The 18,134-nt window shown below is 44.7% G+C and overlaps 1 protein-coding gene and 1 non-coding gene across 2 annotated transcripts; one reads left to right on the forward strand and one right to left on the reverse strand.

Annotated features, from left to right (window-relative positions):
• Nucleotides 1-5,147: 5,147 nt before the first annotated feature.
• Nucleotides 5,148-6,011, reverse strand: LOC103638867 (protein GLUTAMINE DUMPER 5). Its single transcript, XM_008661659.4, has one exon. It carries the CDS (start codon nucleotides 5,834-5,836, stop codon nucleotides 5,282-5,284), a length of 555 nt encoding a protein of 184 aa, XP_008659881.1. The 5' UTR covers nucleotides 5,837-6,011; the 3' UTR covers nucleotides 5,148-5,281.
• A 7,607-nt stretch (nucleotides 6,012-13,618) lies between these two features.
• Nucleotides 13,619-13,757, forward strand: LOC111590189 (small nucleolar RNA Z247). Its single transcript, XR_004852901.1, has one exon. It is a non-coding gene; the product is annotated as a small nucleolar RNA Z247 (small nucleolar RNA).
• The last annotated feature ends 4,377 nt before the right edge of the window (nucleotides 13,758-18,134 follow it).

The raw sequence follows: 18,134 nt of genomic DNA on the forward strand, positions 1-18,134 counted from the left end.
ACTTCTACTTCTGCTGCTCGTTCAAGGCGTGACTCCCCATGGAGATACCAGACCTTATAGCCTGGCACAAAACCATACGAGCACAGGTGTAGTGTGACCTACCTCTTGGTGTGGCTCGTCATATTTCTACATTTATTGCATGGACACCTAATATTATCTATTTGTGACAAAGCAGCTGCATAGTCCAGAAACATTTGCGTCTTGGCAAACCATTAATTGTGTGACACCCACCCTTCTTGAAACCTTCATACATCCAATCACGTCTATCACCCATTATTGCGACTGTATGTACGAGTAAGAAGTGCGTGTGTGAGATATTCATGTTTCTAAACGTCACACATACATCTATAGGTTAGTAGTTAAACTATATATATGCATAACATAACTTCATCACATTAACATGATTAATACTTGCACAACATCAAATTCATTAAATAATAATATTTGAAATAACTACTATTTGTATAACACATCACATTCACCATCCAATTCATTAACTAATAACATCAAACAACACATTTTATATTTGCAACATAAAATTAAAAATAGCAACTACAATGTATAAAGTCATATGAACACTACTAACACTGTTAATTAACAAATTTAAACAAACTCTAATCACATAACAGTTAACTCCCGTCGGACACAAAAAACCGACAAAAATAAAATATTTTAATATATATAATATACCTCGCTTTGCGCGGACGACGACGGTGGACGACAGTGGTGGACGACGCCGATGTGGCGGCGACGGACGGCGTGGGGAGGCGGCAACGTTGTGCGGCGTGGCAAACGACGACGGCGGGCGGGCTGGCGTGGCAACCGAGGGAGGCCGCGGCTACCGTGGCCGGCGGTGGGCGGGCGCGCGGCCGTGAGCAGGCGGTGGCGGTCGTGGGTGGGCGGGTCAGCGGCGTGCGTCGGTGGGTGGCACGGCGGCGGCCGTGGGCGGGGGCGCGGGGCGTGCGCGTGGCGCGTGGGGCGGGCGCGGGCGGGCGGCGACCGGCGGCCGGCGGCTGTCTTCCGGTGGCAGGCGGGCGGCACGGTGGCTGCTACCGGCGGCGTGGGCGGACGACTGTTCGGTAGAGAGAAAGAGAGAAGAAAGAGATTTGCTTACTTCCCGGTGGCGGTTATTTTGAATAACTCCCGTCGGCCAGAGGACGCGGCCAACAGGAGTTACTTAATCCCGTCGGCTAGGGTTTTGGCCGACGGGAATTACTTAATCCCCGTTGGCTATGTTGACTAGCGACGGGAATTACCTAATCGCCGTCGGCCTTCTTCTGGCTGACGGGGATTACGTTATTCCCGTCGGCCCGCGCACGGGCCGACGGAAATTAAGTTAGCCGACGAGAATGCTTTGGATTGCTGTAGTGTATATATATTATCATCTACCTGAACATCTCACAAACTATTTACCAACAACCAATACAAAATCTAAACTCGAGATCCAGAGCATCTCCTCCTCCTCTCACTCGAATGTTCAGTCATGCATCGCCTGCGGTGGTGCCTCCTCTTCTCCCTTAGCTGCTCCTGCCCGCTGGCTCCTCCTCCTCGACTGTTCCGCCATGCATCGCCTGCGGCGGCGCGTCCTCTTCTCCCTCAGCTGTTCTCGCTGGCTCCTCCTCCTCTCCCTTGATTGTTCTTGCCCGCTGCTGCCTGTAGAAGGATGGTCGATGTGCTCTATGGTGATGCGGAAAAATATGGGTTAGGGAGGCGAATACGAGTAAAGAGATGGGAAGTTGAGTATTAATATACAATGACAACAACGAGTAGGAGGAGGAAGCGCTCGTGCAACCAGGGGCGGACTCAGCACCTAGGTAGTGCAGGGCACCTTGTTCGGTTTGAAGTGCATCTCAAGGTTAAGTATACATGTTTTTTATATAAAATTAGCAATTATTTTTAGCACTTGATAATCTAGCCTAGGCTGTCTTCAATTTTTGGGTCTGCCATTGTGTACAACAATGAGGAGGAGGAGGAAGCGCTCGTGTTGGTTACATGATTGGTTATACATGCAAGATGTAAGATTTATCTTATCTGGTTGTTAGACGAGATATGAGAACAAAATAGATCTATATTTCATGCGTGACCCACGATGCGCGGCGCACGAAACTCGTGCCCAAATGCCCAGTAGGTGGTTGTTAGGTGAGAGTGGAGAAAAAACAGGTATACATTTGACACGTGATCCATAACACACGACACACGAAACTATGTCCATGCTTTAAAGGAGTAAAGACTTAGGCCATGTTCCAATCTCGCGAGATAAACTTTAGCAGTTTTTTTTAGCTACTTTTAGCCATTTGTAATCTAAACAGAAGAGCTAATGGTGGTAATTGAAACTAAACTTTAGCACTTCAATTCATATAGCTAAAGTTTAGCAGGAAGCTAAATTTTATCCCGTGAGATTGAAACGGGGCCTTACTAATGTCAGATATTCTATATTTTTGTCAAATACTGTTCTTAGAATCGTAAATAGAAACTGAAAAATAAATTTGGATACTTTAGTATCTATATTAAAAACAAATACAAATACAGATAATCTGGATATTTTTATCTGGGGTTGGGGGGGACCTGGAAGAGAAATAGAGAATCAAATCTTCCGAGGCTTGGCACCTGGAAGGCTGGAAGGTATGCTCCGGCACATGTGGGCGCAGGGCATCTGAATCCGATTCAGCAGGCCGTCCAGCTCCTAAATTCCCCTTGTGCTTCAGGTGCCCTTCCACTAGTAGCAGCGATGTAGTACTATTCCTAGCGGCGTCCTTCATGCAGGTGGAATCTGGGAACCCGAACCCAAGCCCGCCCCCCGCGGAACGGGGACTGACCGAAAGGAACGAAACGACCACACCAGAGCTGCCGCGCACCTTACTCAGGAATCAGCATCGGCCATCATGGGAATTCGAAGGGGAAATGTGGCCGGAATCCGTGGGCGTGGAGTCAACAGGGACAGGCGAGCCCTCCGCGGCCGCAACAACGTCTCGTCGGCTCTGCTGCTACGTCGTCGTTCCCGGAATTGAGGTACGAATCCAGCCGCTACGTCAGCTCTTTGCATCCTTGCAAGAAGATCAACTACGACTAATGCCGAATGGATCCAAGAATCCGTGACAGCGAGCCGCAGATTCTTCTTGCAGTACGTGTACGTGAGACCAATGGCCCAGCAGACAGCAGTGTTCTTCAGACTTCAGACTATACGCCCTGGCATCGGCAAATGCCAGGTTCTCTCCTGACCATTTATCAGCTATAGCAAAACCGGTGAGGGTTGCAGGAGATAACTAGCACCAACCGACTGCCATGAAACCGAACTGTCTCCGTGCCTGCCTATGCTATCGCCGATGACGTTACCATCTTGGATGTCTAGCTAGCAGTGGTGCTAAACTAGGAACACTAAAAATCTCATTTTTATATGGCGGTCTGCAACAGGACACTGAGTGAGGGCAAGCTGCCGACCTACGTATTGCAGGAATGTTGATGCGTGAACAGAGCATGCCCCTGCTGGACTGCTTGCGCCGGCTTTATTATATACAATCTGGGTGGCAGCTGCTGCTATCTGGTAACCACCGGTCACCGTGGAAGTGGAGCCGCCAATCTGTTTGGGAGACTGGCCCGGCATGGCCATCGGCAGCTCAACCGCCTGTCTCACTATTGCTGGCCAAATTTGTTTTATGTCATATCTCTACGACTTATAACCTTATGGTTATTACATAGGACATTTGATTACGATTGCGAATCAATCTAACCGTATGAAAGACTTTATTATGATCCTCAAAGATTGTTAACCAAGTTATTAGTTTAGTCTCAAAATTGTAAAGCTTGAGTCCGGCTTTCAGACAACTCGAAATTTTGGATAGGGTGATTCTGGTGCGTAGGATCTCATGTAATGACCGGTTTGAATCATTAGAATTGAATTTTATTTTAGTAATAATAATTTAGACAAAGATCAATTAAGCTAATATAATTTTACATAAAATATAATAGTATAATATTATTAACAATATGTGGAAGATATTTATATGCTACATTTTACAATAGAGATGTGAGCCAAAGAGCGACTTAGGGAGTGTTTAATGCACTAGAGCTAATAGTTAATGGCTAAAATTAGTTAAAACATCCGAACACCCTAGCTAATAGTTCAGCTATTAGCTATTTTTGGTAAATTAGTTAATAGTTTGATAGTTATTTGTTAGCTAACTAATTTCACTAACAATTTTTAGCCAACTAACTATTAGTTTTAGTGCATTCAAACACCCCCTTATACGTTGTAAAGTAGAAACATAATCCGTTGATACATAAAATTATTTCTCATACTCTACTTCATAAATTTAAAATAGGCTTATATCTGATCTTTAAAAAGTGATGGAATGTCAAATTACAAGCTATTAATTTATTTAGTAAATTCCAATTCCTTTAAAAATGAATTGATCCATATGCCTCCTAAGTGAAATTGATACGACCTCAAGTTTTCATGTGGATTGGAGGGGATTGTATGTGTTTCAATCTATAGTAAATCAAAATCTCTACTATTTTTTTCCAATCCTATCTAATATATGTAAGGTATTGTTCGGTTATTCCTATTATACATGGATTGAATGTGATTGGAAAAAAATTAGAAGAACTTTGATTTGCTTGGATTTAAATCCACCCAATCGCACTCAATACACATGGATTGAGGGCAAACCGAATAAGGCCTAATATAGGAATAACCGAACAAAACTAATGCCCGAAAAAATTCAGATCCAGACGTACTCGAGCTTCACAAAAACCAGCATTCCAGCGTGTGAATGAGGGTCTGCGAAATCGAAGGTTCATGAGCTATGGGGTCGGTCGTGCAGGGTCGTAACGTGGTCCCAATTTCAGGCTTCTTGAACTGCAAGTCTGTAACTGTTCTAGCTAACGTGGTGCCGAATCTTGGTAGCCTCGTCAACACGCATGCCACTTCACTTACAGCAGGAGGAGCAGGGGCAGGGCCGGCATGGCCATCACCAACTCTGCTGCCTGTCTCACTATACCTGTATCCTCCGTGTGTGTGTGTTCTCATTCTAACCTCTGCTACTGGTTTCTCTGCCGGATCACTTGAGCAAGCATTGCCTCGACTGTTTATCGTTGATCGTTTTCGTTATAATATCGTTTCTGCGATTCTTCTTCCACCATTGGCAAAGTTAGCAAAACTCGCATTGAAGTTTCTTTAATTTCACCCTCAGTCTGAACCAATCAAGTCAAGAATATACAACTACAAGCTAAACCTAACACACCACTCCAGCAGGAGAAAAATGCGAAGAGAAAAAACGAGCGATCACTCAGCCAGCGCCGTCGTCGCGCTGCTGGTGCCTTCACTGCTCCGGCTCACGGTGCCGGCGTCGGCTCCGAGCCGGGGCACTTCGTGCTCACAGTCGCCGCAGCCGCCGTCGCCGTCCACGTGGGCCTCCTCCTCCTCGGGCGCCTCGGCCGAGCCGCCGGAGCCCGGCGCGGCCCCGAGCTCCACGACCGCACGGCTGGCAGCCGGTGTGGCCAGGAAGGTCGGCCTCTCCTCGCCGGCCATGATGACCACCACGTGCTCCTGGAACCCCGCCGCCGGCCTGGCCGCGCCGGCCGCCGAGCCCTTCTCCCCGTCGGCGCCCGCTTCTCCGGACGAGCCGGCCCGCTGGCCGCGGTCGGCGTCGAGGTACCCGGACAGCTTCCAGTAGGAGCAGGCCAGGATGAGCAGCGCCAAGGCTATGAGCCCCAGCATCGCCGCCAGCCCGCCGAACAGGTACGGCACCGGCGACTGCCACGGGGAGTGAGGCACGTTCGCGTTCGCACCCATGGGCGCGCCGTGGCTCATGGTCGGGAACTCTGCTGCTGGCCTCATGGCGGTAGAGCTGCTAGCTCACTTGCACCGTACCCACCGCGCCTAGCTTGTGTTCTTGCTGTAGTAGTGTTACGAATGAGAGGGACGAGAGATCAGGGGTGCTTTGAGGTTGGAGGTGGTGTGGAGACGGCGAGAGGGAAGGGGGGTCTATTTATAAAAGCCTGGACAGTACACATAGGCTTGTGAAGATGTTTGTGAAGTTGATGCCAAGAAGAGGGCAACCAAAAAATAAAAAGGATCAATGGTGGAAATTGTTTTATGTTGCCAAATCCAAACTTTGCGATAAACGATTAGTGTGGGGGCCTGTAATTTTCTTTTGAGACAGGTGAGATGTTCGATTTACAAAAGTTAGTGCATGCCCAATATAATAGATGACTAAGAAATTGTATGATATAATGAGGTGTCTTTGATAAATGTAGTTAAGAGATAATATGTATAAAGAGTCGTGTAAAAACATGCTCTTTGTGAAGAGACCGTCTACGATAAGAAACAGGGTATTAAATGAGGTGTACACACCCTTATACATACATACATCTTAATGATATATATAGCACAAACTGTTAATAATTACTTCAAGGTAACAAAGGCCATGTCCTTATCCCTTAAGTGTCAGTTAGCTACTAGCTTAATCCATCACTTAGTGGAGCTTTACCAACAAACAATGTGGATTACGTCTGCCAACTTCAGCTAAGAGCTAGCGTGACAGATTTGGTGAGTGGAGAATTTGCAGCAGGGGGGGCCAATAGAATGATCGCACTCTCTCTATATATACACACACTTTGGAATCACATATCCCACACTCTACTTGCAGTAGCAGTATTCCTTTAAACAAACTTTATTTTAATAAAACCATATATTCCCTCATTAGCCTTTGCGTCGCAACCTTTTTGTTTGGGGATTATTCTTTTCGTTAGCTTAGCGTTATGCTCGTATAACAGTGCTGCATGCAACACAAGGCATCTTTTTTGTATTTTCTTCAGGAGGATATAAACTATACATAGTACGTGCTTGGTTTTGTTGTTGCTTGGTGTGTGAGCTTATCCACAGGGACTTTTTTTTTGGAGGGGGGAGGGGCTAGGGTTTGTATTGTATCCAGAGACATGGGTATAATGTCTCGGTTTCACAAACAGCCCCAGTGTGTTCTCAGCTACCAGAGAAAAAGCAACGCCAATGCATGTTTTGTAGTGCATCGCGTCGGCCGATCCATTTGCGCCGTGGATAAAGCTACACTTATATCTATATATAGTAGTACTGCTAGGTTTTGGAGTGCATGTTATGGATGGGTTTGTTGATCATATCCTTTAGAAAACTTTACTTCTCCTAATATATGTTGACATGATGACGACTAAAACAATTCTTTATTCATTGGCAATCGAATGAGCAGGAGAAAAAAATAGCGACTTATTCAGTGTTAGGTTCTGTAGTTGTAGGAGTGACCTTTTCTCGACCAAGTGGCATCTCGCTTTGGCATGGTGATTGATTCCACTCCTAAGGTATCCCATTGGTATCCCGTAGTTTGTGAATAATGCACATGAGCTTAATTAATCATGGTCTTGTTTTTGCTGAACCTGAACTACGTGCGTGTTCACGTACAAGCGCTCCGGCTGGGCCCTGAAAGCCGCTGCTTTATGTGTGCTTTTCGCTCACATGTTTGCGACCTCTAATTGGGTGGTTGTGTGGTATTGTCTGAGCAACGGTAGATGTATTATGGGACGTTCATGTCACATTCGGTTCCGATTGGTGTTATAATCATCGTTGACTTGATTTTCAGCACCACCATATCACTTTTAAGATTTTTTAAAAAATAAATATATATATATATATATCATAATAAACATATATATTAATAAGTCGTTGATATAAAAGTTTAAAAGTTACTTAGAAAAAAAGCCTAGAGGGAGTATCATTGACAGTTCCTTTTAGTCTCCAATTTAGCACTAATTAGTTTGAGCCATTGTTGGAGACGATCTTAAGGAAATCTGTAAGGGGTCGGCTAACTATGTGTAAGGATTTAGATTTTTGTTGTAATTTGTGCAACATGATATGCATTTTTTTACATTACTAAAGTATTTCTGGTTCAAACTCGTGTGTAACAATACAAAAATCCAAATAGTAAACAGATATCTAGGTACAAAGAAATGAAGTCATCAGAATTGTAGAAGTATCTTACATACAAATAAATATTCTGTTAGGGAATCTGATCCATTTAGACCTTGTTCAGTTGCATAGGTATCGGAAATACTTGAGGAGGATTAAATCACTTTCTATTCAATTTTAATTAATAGGGGATTTAATCCTCTCTAATCTCCTTCAATTCACTCTTGACCGAACAAGCCCTCAGTAGTATTTGTAATCCCTGCTCTATTCTCTATTTGCAATGCACCTTTTCTTAATCAATCTCCAAATATTCCTCCTAAACTACAATATATAAAGTGTGCGAACCAAGTTGGCACGCTTTGCAATGTAAAAAAAATAGGGTCTAGCTAGGAGAATTACATGTAGGTAGAACTTAGCTACCTTTGTTCAATATTCGATGTGGATGTGTGGATAGACGGTATATCAATCAATATTTAATTTGTGCCTGAGATGGAACCCGAACACAACAATCATGTACTATAGCTGGCACGTTTTCAGATGAGGGTGTCTCATAAAGTCGATCATACCGAGATGGCCAAAGGGTTGCAGGGTGCTGCAAAAAAAAACCATTTTCTTTTTTTTTCTCTCTTTCAAGAACAAAAAAATGCATGGTTGGTCTTTATTTATGTGTCCAATGATGGGCTATATAGGTTGGTCCTATCTTGCCTACAGGTGAGAAGAATTCTCTGGAAAATATATACACCTGTTGCTCTAGACCCCTGAGATGTTGGTATGAACACACTCCACACCGTCACATGAATTACTGGTCCTGGATCTTATCCTTTTCCAATTGTATGGGTATGTATATTTATATATTTTCCATGGATGGTCTCATGTGCCTACATTTGTTTCGAGGCAAATAAGACCTGGGTATACCTTTTACTCTAAATTATAGTCCACTTTAATTTGTCCTAACTCATAAATCAAACTTCTTACACTTCAATCAAGTTTTATAGAGAAAATATGGCAACAACGACATCAAATTAGTTTTATATAAATATACATCAAACATTCATGATTTTTAATCTAAATTATATCAATACCAATCTTAAGAAATTATATTCGCAAAAATATCTGTTTAAAGATTCAGTGTTTTATCAAGGATCAATCTCTCTCTCTCTCTCAGAGAGGCCTCACACAAATTTCAAAGGTATCCTATTTGGTAGAGCGATAAGAAAAGACGTTTCTAATAAAAAAGCTATACAAATAAAACATAAGTAGGATACGGTTTTAGTACAGACGGAGGAGGTTTGGGGGTGTGGAGTTTCAGAAACGCAACGAACGAACTACTAGCGTAACCGCCTGACGGCTTGCGGGCCGCGACACGCCACGTCGTCACGTTAAAGCGTGCTCTGCCTGCCACGGCCCACGGGTATGTAGAAGAAGTCGGGCCCAGCGTCAGCCTCTGTTCCGGTCCTTACAAAAGCAAACTCATCATCATCATGGCCGTTGGCCGTCAGGGAGGGAAGGGAACCGCTTGCGTGCGCAGGCGAACCGCGAGCTCTGTAACAGAATAACGGCATGGTGATGAGATAGCCTCTTGCTTGTATACTCGTAGGCGCACACGCTTCCCCGTCCAACCCATGCATGACTATTTACTACTACTACCCGTTCAGTTCAGAAGATAACTGTACGTACAATCGGATTTTTTTTTGCCAACACGAGCACGGCCCAGCACGAAATAATACGGGCCGATCTAACACGCCCCGAAGGTGGGTCTAGGTCGGGCCTCAAATTTTGGCCCGTCGGGCCCCAGCACAGCCCGTATAGATAGGCTGGGCTTGAACTGTCACGGCCCAATTAAGCCCAATCTGTTTTAATTTCTTTAATTTAGTAAGGTATTTCCTTTATATTGTTGTTATATTGAGAGTTTATGTGGTTAAATGATGCTAAAATTGTTTAATATATTTAATTTAGTAAGTTTTGGACTTTATATGGTTGTAATATTTTGATTTTATATGGTCAAATATACGGGCCGGGCTTGGGCTGGCACGGCCCAACAAAGGCACGACATGATTTAGGGCTGGGTTAGGCCACTGTTTTTACACTTCGAGCTAGCACGGTACGGCCCAAAAGTTTTTTTGGGCTTTACTAGCCCGAGCCCATTTGGCACGAAGCACAGGGCCAATTCCTAGCACTACGTACAACCCTGACATTTGCTGCATGGTACTCTAAATATATGAAACAACTAAAACATAATATAATACAGTGACTGCGTGTACAATCTGTGTCTTACTATATCCATTGCACCAATCTAAGCATTCAATAAATTAAATTGATCAATCAACTAGTCCTCTGTCTCGAGCATAAATCCAAGACAGTATCTTTGTCAAGATACATGTCTTGATTTTTTTTACATTTAGCCCCTTATACACACTCGAAGACATAGCTCAAGACACCTATTATACATGCCTTAACAGCGTGTTGATTTTAGGCGGTGAATCCACATGGGAACCCAATGCTTCAAAATAGGTTATTACTAGATATGACGATGGCCCTGATCCCCGATTTTTCGCAGGAAATTCATTCATTATACAATGAGGATGGAGAAGTTTTTTCACCTACAGAGATGTAAAAAGAAAAAATTCTCGTTCCGACGGGTAAACGGAGACGGGGACGGAGGAACATTCCTCGTCCACATTCTCCACGGGATCCGTTAAATTTGCATATGACGATGTGTTTCATGTAATAGTTAATAATAAAAATAAATAATTATCATGTCAAAAGATCACTCATGGTATAAATGTGTTCATTTTGATGTATACATACAAGAATTTTCTTACATCTAACAACATGTATGAGTAACAATGTTGTGCATTAATAACAAATGAAATATATATTAATTATAATTTAAACGGGGATGAAATTTCCGCCGAAGATTTATCCCCACAGGGAATGATGATGGGAAAAATATATCACTGCAAACGTTCGTGGTGATCTCGGCGCGAAAAAAATTCATCACAATGACGGGGACGTGGAGCTATTCTTGGACGGGGAATTCCCGCTTTGTCCTCCCTAGTTATTACGTGTACAGTGTGTGTCTGTGTGTGCAGGCGATCTGCTCGGATTTGTGCAGAGGAATCCCGCCCCACTGCCCACTGTGCTGGGGCAGTGAGAGCAACTCCCAAACCAAAAAGTCAGGGCACGGAGGAACCTGAGGGATTCGTCGGCCGCCCCTGGTGATCTTCCTGGTGAATTTCCTGGCGATCGATGATGATGGCGAGCATCTGATGCTTAGGAAGATACATACCAGCACCAACGGGTCCTATAAAATCTGGCAGCACCAGGTCGCAGCGTGATCCAGAGGTCCAGCTCTTGATCGGCCATTGATATTTTCTGGGGGGGCTAAAATATCAAGAAATATTTCCTGGGTAATGGATGATCTCGCGTTGCAGCACATGTTGCAGAAGGGCTGCTTGTTGAGGAAATATTTTCTGAGCGGGAAAGAGAGAGAGAGATCCATCATGCATCCGTCCGTCCGTCCATTATAAAACACCACGAAATATGCCGTCATCCTGACCTCGTTTCGTAGCTGGAGATTGGCGCAACGCAAAAGGAGGCCACCGGCAGAACTAACTGCTGCTGATATGCAGCTCTTTCCTGGACTCAACCGTGACTCAATCAATGATCACGGTTCACGGTCAAGCCAACGAACCTGGCTGCAGGAACAAGAACGACGCACGAAAGCTACCACGAGCTCGTTCCATGACTATAGCAGCCGCCCTTGTGCAGCTGAACTGCTCTGCGCTGTTGTGAGGAGGATCGGAGCAACTTTTTCCCCCAGGCACACCGAGAGGAGTGAGAGAGAGAGAGAGAGAAAGAGCAGAGCTTCTCTTATTTTTTTTATCCATGCCATCGTGACGTCCCTTTCTTCCTGTGCGTGCTCGCTCCCTTTCGACTGCTGCTAGTGACACCGGCACTTGCAAGCAGGAATTAATAAACAAATGCTGAGACCAGAACAAAATCTCTATTCGATCTGCTGCAGCTGTGGCATGTAGGATCATCTGCCAGGGAGAGAAAAAAAAAGGGCACCGCCGCGATTGCAAAACTACGCTTCAGGCTAGCGCAGGAAGAGAGCAGGATTTGATGCAAATCCTACTGCCGCCAATAGGAGGGAGAATGAATAACACCGGGCTCGGTGCGTGTCCCATTCAGAAAAGGCAGTGTTTATTTGGATGATGCCTGCTTTAATCCAACATAATGTCCTGGGAGAAATCACTTAGGGCTGGGTTGGTGGACATGGAAATGGAGGGGATTGAATAGCAACATAATCTAACATCAGATGTCGTTGTTTACGTTTGGTTCAGACCTGTCCGTTGCTATCGGATACAAAACTCTGTTACCTCTCTCCATCCAGTGCTACTCTATCCCTTTGCAGCATCGGGGCGATTAAGCGAGTGAAAACCATTAGCACACCCAAACAAGTAGCGGTATCTCTTACACTATAACAGCTAACGCTGGTTTTCGATGGCATTAACATTATCATTCCCGGCCTCAAACACCCCCCCCCCCCCCCCCCCCCCTACACACACAATTGGTTCAATCACTGACCAACTTAGAATTTACTGCAGGAATATCTTATATGAGATGTTTGAATTTTTAAAACTTTTAATTATACAGAAATCTCCAAAGATGATGCAGTCATAATTGCTGCTAATAGTGAATGCCAACTGGTATCTTTTCGTGCATATATAACATTATGCGGAGAATGTGGTAGTACATTTTTTTAGAATAAAAACATAAAGAACTTCTAATGGTGGTGAATCTATCATGAAATTCTGTGTCCAGAAACATTGTAGGTGGGTTTAAGGCCATTGTTGGCAGCTTAGCAAGCAGAGCATGACCATTTTATCACTGGATTTGCCTAACAGTTAGAAGAAAAATACCATACAGTACAAACACAACAATTGAACGCCATGTTAGATAAAATAGTTTGGTTGTTATCTATGTAAATCCATGTAAACAACAACAACGTGAGATAAGTATGCCACAAGATAAGCCTTCGCATGTTAGTTCATATTTGGTTGTTGAGCTATCTTTGGTCATGCATATCCGGTGGTTGCAGATTGTAATCCTTGACGCATTGGTCGTCTCTATATAACACGAAGGCAGAGCACGGTGATGGTGTATCTGTTTCCATTAATACTTCCGCGCCTCTGATTTCTTTCATGGTAATCGGAGCTTAACCAAGATCCAATCCACATAAATATGGCTGGCTCTTCCTCCTTCACGTCAGGACTTGCCCCCATGATCACCAATCCAGCAATCATACAACATGGGAAGCTCAGGTCATGGCCACAATGTGCGACGCCCGCCTTGAAGGTTATCTCACCGGCAAGGCAGATCAACGGCAAGGATGGAGACAAGATCTCTAATCCTGCGTATGAAGACTGGTTAGCTTCGGATCAACAGGTCCTTAGCTTCCTTCTCTCATCGGTGTCCAAGGAGATCCTTGTTCAGATCGCGACTAAGCAGTCCGCGGCTGAAGCATGGACCGTCATCGAAACGATGTTCGAGTCCAAGACCCGCGCACGCGTGGTGAACACGAGGCTCTCCCTAGCGACCGCCCAAAAAGGGAGCGCGACTGTGATAGAATACGTCGCGAAGATGCAGGCCCTCGGTGATGAGATGGCTGCAGTTGGTCGGCCCCTAGAAGATGAGGAGTTGGTAGAATACATCCTCACTGGTTTTGATGATGAGTATGACTCGGTGGTTTCCTCCATCCTCGCGCGATCTGAACCAGTTTTAGTGAGTGAATTGTACTCTCAATTGCTTGCTTTCGAGACCCGTCTAGATCTTAGTAACCAGGTTCCCGGATCGATGGGATCGAGGAACGGGAACGTGGTACGCGGAACGCTACAAAAACTAGGATTTAATACTACTGGAACGAGATCGTTCCCACGTTCCCGGAACGGAACGAACGTTCCCGGAACGAGGAACGTGGCCAAGTTCCCGGTTCCCGGTTACTAAGGTCTAGATCTTCGCAGCAACCACAACAACTCTTCCGAATCTTCGACCAATGCTGCAAATCAGAGTGGTCGTGGAGGTCCTAGCCGGTTTGGACGAGGTACTCATGGAGGAAGGAACTCAAACGCTCCAACCTAGCGTGGCGGCCGGAGCTATAATTCACAACAACTTTCGGTAAGGAAGCAACAACACGCGTAGGAACTCCAACAACGGCAACTCCGATAATCGCCCTCTATGCCAGGTGTGCCTCAAGACAGGACACACGACTGACAGATGCTGACACAGGTATGATGAAAATTATGTTCCTGAAGTCAGGCATGCAGCTGCTGCTGTGAACTCCTGTATACGGACACGGGAGCCACCGACCACATAACTAGAGAACTTGAGAAGCTATCCTTCAGAGAGAAGTACATCGGCAGTGATCAGGTGCATATGGCTAATGGAGCAGGTATGACTATTAATCATCATGGTAAAACTACTATTCGTACCCCACATCGTAATCTAAATCTGAATCATGTTCTGCATATTCCACAAGCCACAAAAAATCTCGTTTCCATTCATCGTCTTGCTAAAGGTAATAATGTATTTCTTGAATTTCATCCTAATTTCTTCCTTATAAAGGACCGAGACACGAGGAGCACAATCCTTAGAGGGAGATGTCAGAAGGGATTGTATCATCTACCAGCAGCACCACCATCCATAAAAATGCTCTTGGAGTGAACAAGTCGTCTTTTGACAAATGGCATAACCGCTTGGGTCATCCTGCAGCCCCATTGTTCAGAAAATTATGAGTAGCTTTAATCTTCCTTGTCATGTTGAGTCTAATAAAGAGTTAGTGTGTAACACTTGTTAACAAGCAAAAAGTCATCAATTACCTTATCCTAATTCGTCCGGTCAGTCTTGTGTTTTCAGATGTATGGGGGCCTGCACCCGTTTCTGCTGGTCGTTATAAGTACTATGTTAGTTTTATTGATGATTACAACAAGTTCACCTAGATTTATCTCCTTAAGCTCAAATCTGAAGTTTTTCAAAAATTTCATGAGTTTCAGAAACTTGTTGAGAGGCTCTTTGATAGAAAAATAATTACTATGCAAACTGATTGGGGCGGTGAATATGAAAAACTTCATTCCTTTTTCAAGAAAATAGGGATATCTCATCATGTTTCCTGCCCTCATACACACCAGCAAAATGGGTCGGCTGAACGCAAACACAAACATATTGTAGAGATGGGTCTATCTCTTCTTGCATAAGCCTCTATGCCTCTCAAATTCTGGGATGAAGCCTTTCTTGCTGCTACCTTCCTAATTAATCGTACCCCAAGCAAAGTAATTTCCTATACTTCACACCTGGAACAATTATTCTGTGTCAAACCTGAGTACTCGTCTCTACAAATTTTTGGTTGTGCATGTTGGCCTCATCTCAGACCCTATAATCAACATAAGCTTTAGTATCGGTCGAAGGAATGTGTCTTCCTTGGCTATAGTAATATTCACAAAGGGTTCAAATGCCTTGATGTGTCTACTGGTCGTATTCACATCTCTCGTGATGTTATCTTTGATGAAAACAATTTTCCCTTCTCTAAATTGCATCCTAATGCTGGTGCTAGACTGAAATCTGACATCCTTTTACCTCCTTTTCACCTAAGACCATCCGGGGACGAATATGTAGTTGAACCATCGACTAATATGTCAGGAACTAATGATACTCCTATAGCTACTGCTAATTTACAGGATACCGAAGCCGCCCAAGATCATGACACAGGACATCATCAGGCAGATCCACTGGTTCAATCTTCACCGAGATTGCCTTCCACTGAACATGAGTTGGGTACCTGCAGACTGACTGCTCATCATCATTCAGTCGACGATACAAGGTCAGGTGCTCCCTCGCTTGTCACAGGCTCAGGTAGAAATGCGCCAGCTGTGACGATAAACTCTGTCACTCCACCTGATAACATGGCTGGAGACTCTTCATCAGTTCAACAGTCTTCATCAGACTCGGGCAGAAATGTGCCAGCCACGACGACAGAGTCTATCACTTCACCTGATAACATGGCTGGAGACTCTTTATCAGTTCAACAGTCTTCATCAATTCAGCAATGACCCCATACCAGGCTGCAATCTGGTATTCATCAACCCAAGGTATATAAAGATGGTACTGTTCGTTATGGTTGCTTTACTTCATCAGGAGAACCTCAATGTTTAACTGAAGCCTTGGGAGATAAAAACTGGAAGGCTGCAATGGATGATGAGTATGATGCCTTGATAAAAAATGAAACATGTCATTTAGTTCCACCAAAAAAGGGAAGAAATATAATAGATTGCAAGTGGGTTTATAAAATCAAACGCAAGGCAGATGGAAGCTTAGATAGATATAAAGCTAGACTTGTTGCAAAAGGGTTTAAACAAATATATGGTATAGACTATGAAGATACCTTTAGTCCAGTTGTGAAATCTGCTACAATCAGGATAATCTTGTCTATAGTTGTGTCAAGGGGATGGAGCCTTCGTCAACTAGATGTTCAAAATGCCTTTTTGCATGGTTTTCTAGAAGAAGTCTATATGAGACAACCACATAGGTATGAGGATAAAGCAAAATCTAACTATGTATGCAAACTAGACAAGGCCATGTATGGCTTGAAACAAGCTCCCCGTGCATGGTATTCTCGGTTGAGTACAAAGCTTCATAGTCTTGGGTTCAGTGCATCAAAAGCATACACATCCTTGTTCTTCTTTAACAAGGGAGGAGTAGTCATTTTTGTGCTAATATATGTAGATGATATAATTGTTGCAAGTTCGATAGCTGATGCTACACAAGCCTTGTTGCGTCAACTTGGCCAAGAATTTGCACTAAAAGACTTAGGAAAACTTAACTACTTGGGAATAGAAGTAGTTCAGGAGCAAGACGGAATAATTTTGACTCAAGAGAAATACGCTTCTGATCTGCTTAAAAGGGTTGGTATGTCTGACTGCAAGGGTGTAGCCACTCGTCTTTCAACAAGTGAAAAATTGATTATGTCTGAAGGTACTGTTGGTGCACAATATAGAAGTATTGTTGGTGCTCTCCAATATCTGACTCTTACAAGACTGGATCTTGCTTTTCTAGTTAACAAAGTGTGCCAGTTCCTGCACAGTCCTACTACATCTCATTGGGCTGCAGTGAAACGAATCCTAAGATATGTGAAGCAGTCAATTAAAGTTGGACTGAAGATTGGTAAGTCCAAATCCCTTTTAGTTAATGGCTTCTCGGATGCAGATTGGGTAGGTTGCCTTGATGATATACGATATTGTAACACCCTGAATTTGGGGGTATAAAATTTATTTCTAATTACCAACCAAATTCAGGTGTTACTCTTCTCTCTCTTTTTCTTTTTGGTAGAATTAGCTCAATTAGTGAGGGATTAATTATTTTATTTTGTCTAGACAATATGAGTCATGAAATATTGCATCATGCTGAGCTCTAAATATCCTTTGAATTATTGCACATGTTTGATTTGGTTTGAATTTGAAACTTGATTTGAATTTGAATTGAAAACCCTAGAGAAAATAAATAGAAAAGCAATTAGAAATTCCCTGAAAAATCGAAAAGCCATTTCAGCCCAAGTCGACCCACCAGGCCCAGCCCCGCGCGCGCCCTCAGTCCCTGACAGGCGGACCCCGCCTATCGGCGCCAGCCCGCGCGCCCCTTCTCTCCCTCTCCTCTCGCTGCTCTGTGGGGCCGGCCTGTCGGCGCCATTTCTTTTCGCACACGCTCGCTCTCTCTGTCTGCCCCGCGGCCCACACCTGTCAGCTGTCCCTAACCTCTCGCCCACGTCCCCACCGTGGATGCGCCCATGTCCGCGCGTTCTCCGGCCACCTCCTTACGCCCTCGCCCCTTTAGAGCCCGCACCCCGCTCGCCCACTTCCCCTTGCTCACTTGCGCCCTCAGTCGAGCTCTCTCGCCCCCTCTCCCGCCCTGCGCGCGTGACCAGGCAACTCTGCCGCTGCTAACCGAAGTTCGCCGCCCATTCTGTGACCGTCGTTGAGCCCTCGTCGCACCCGTTCCCTCGGTAAGCTCTGCCGCATCACCCGCAGCTCGGGACACCCTTCAGTTCGTCCTTTCCCCCTCTGTTCATCCGGTCCACGCTCACCGGAGCACTTCTTGCACAGCCGGAGAGCCGCCGCCGTCGACCCACGTCGTCGCCGCGCCCCAACCT

Source organism: Zea mays, chromosome 9 (assembly GCF_902167145.1).
Source record: "Zea mays cultivar B73 chromosome 9, Zm-B73-REFERENCE-NAM-5.0, whole genome shotgun sequence".
Taxonomy (NCBI): domain Eukaryota; kingdom Viridiplantae; phylum Streptophyta; class Magnoliopsida; order Poales; family Poaceae; genus Zea; species Zea mays.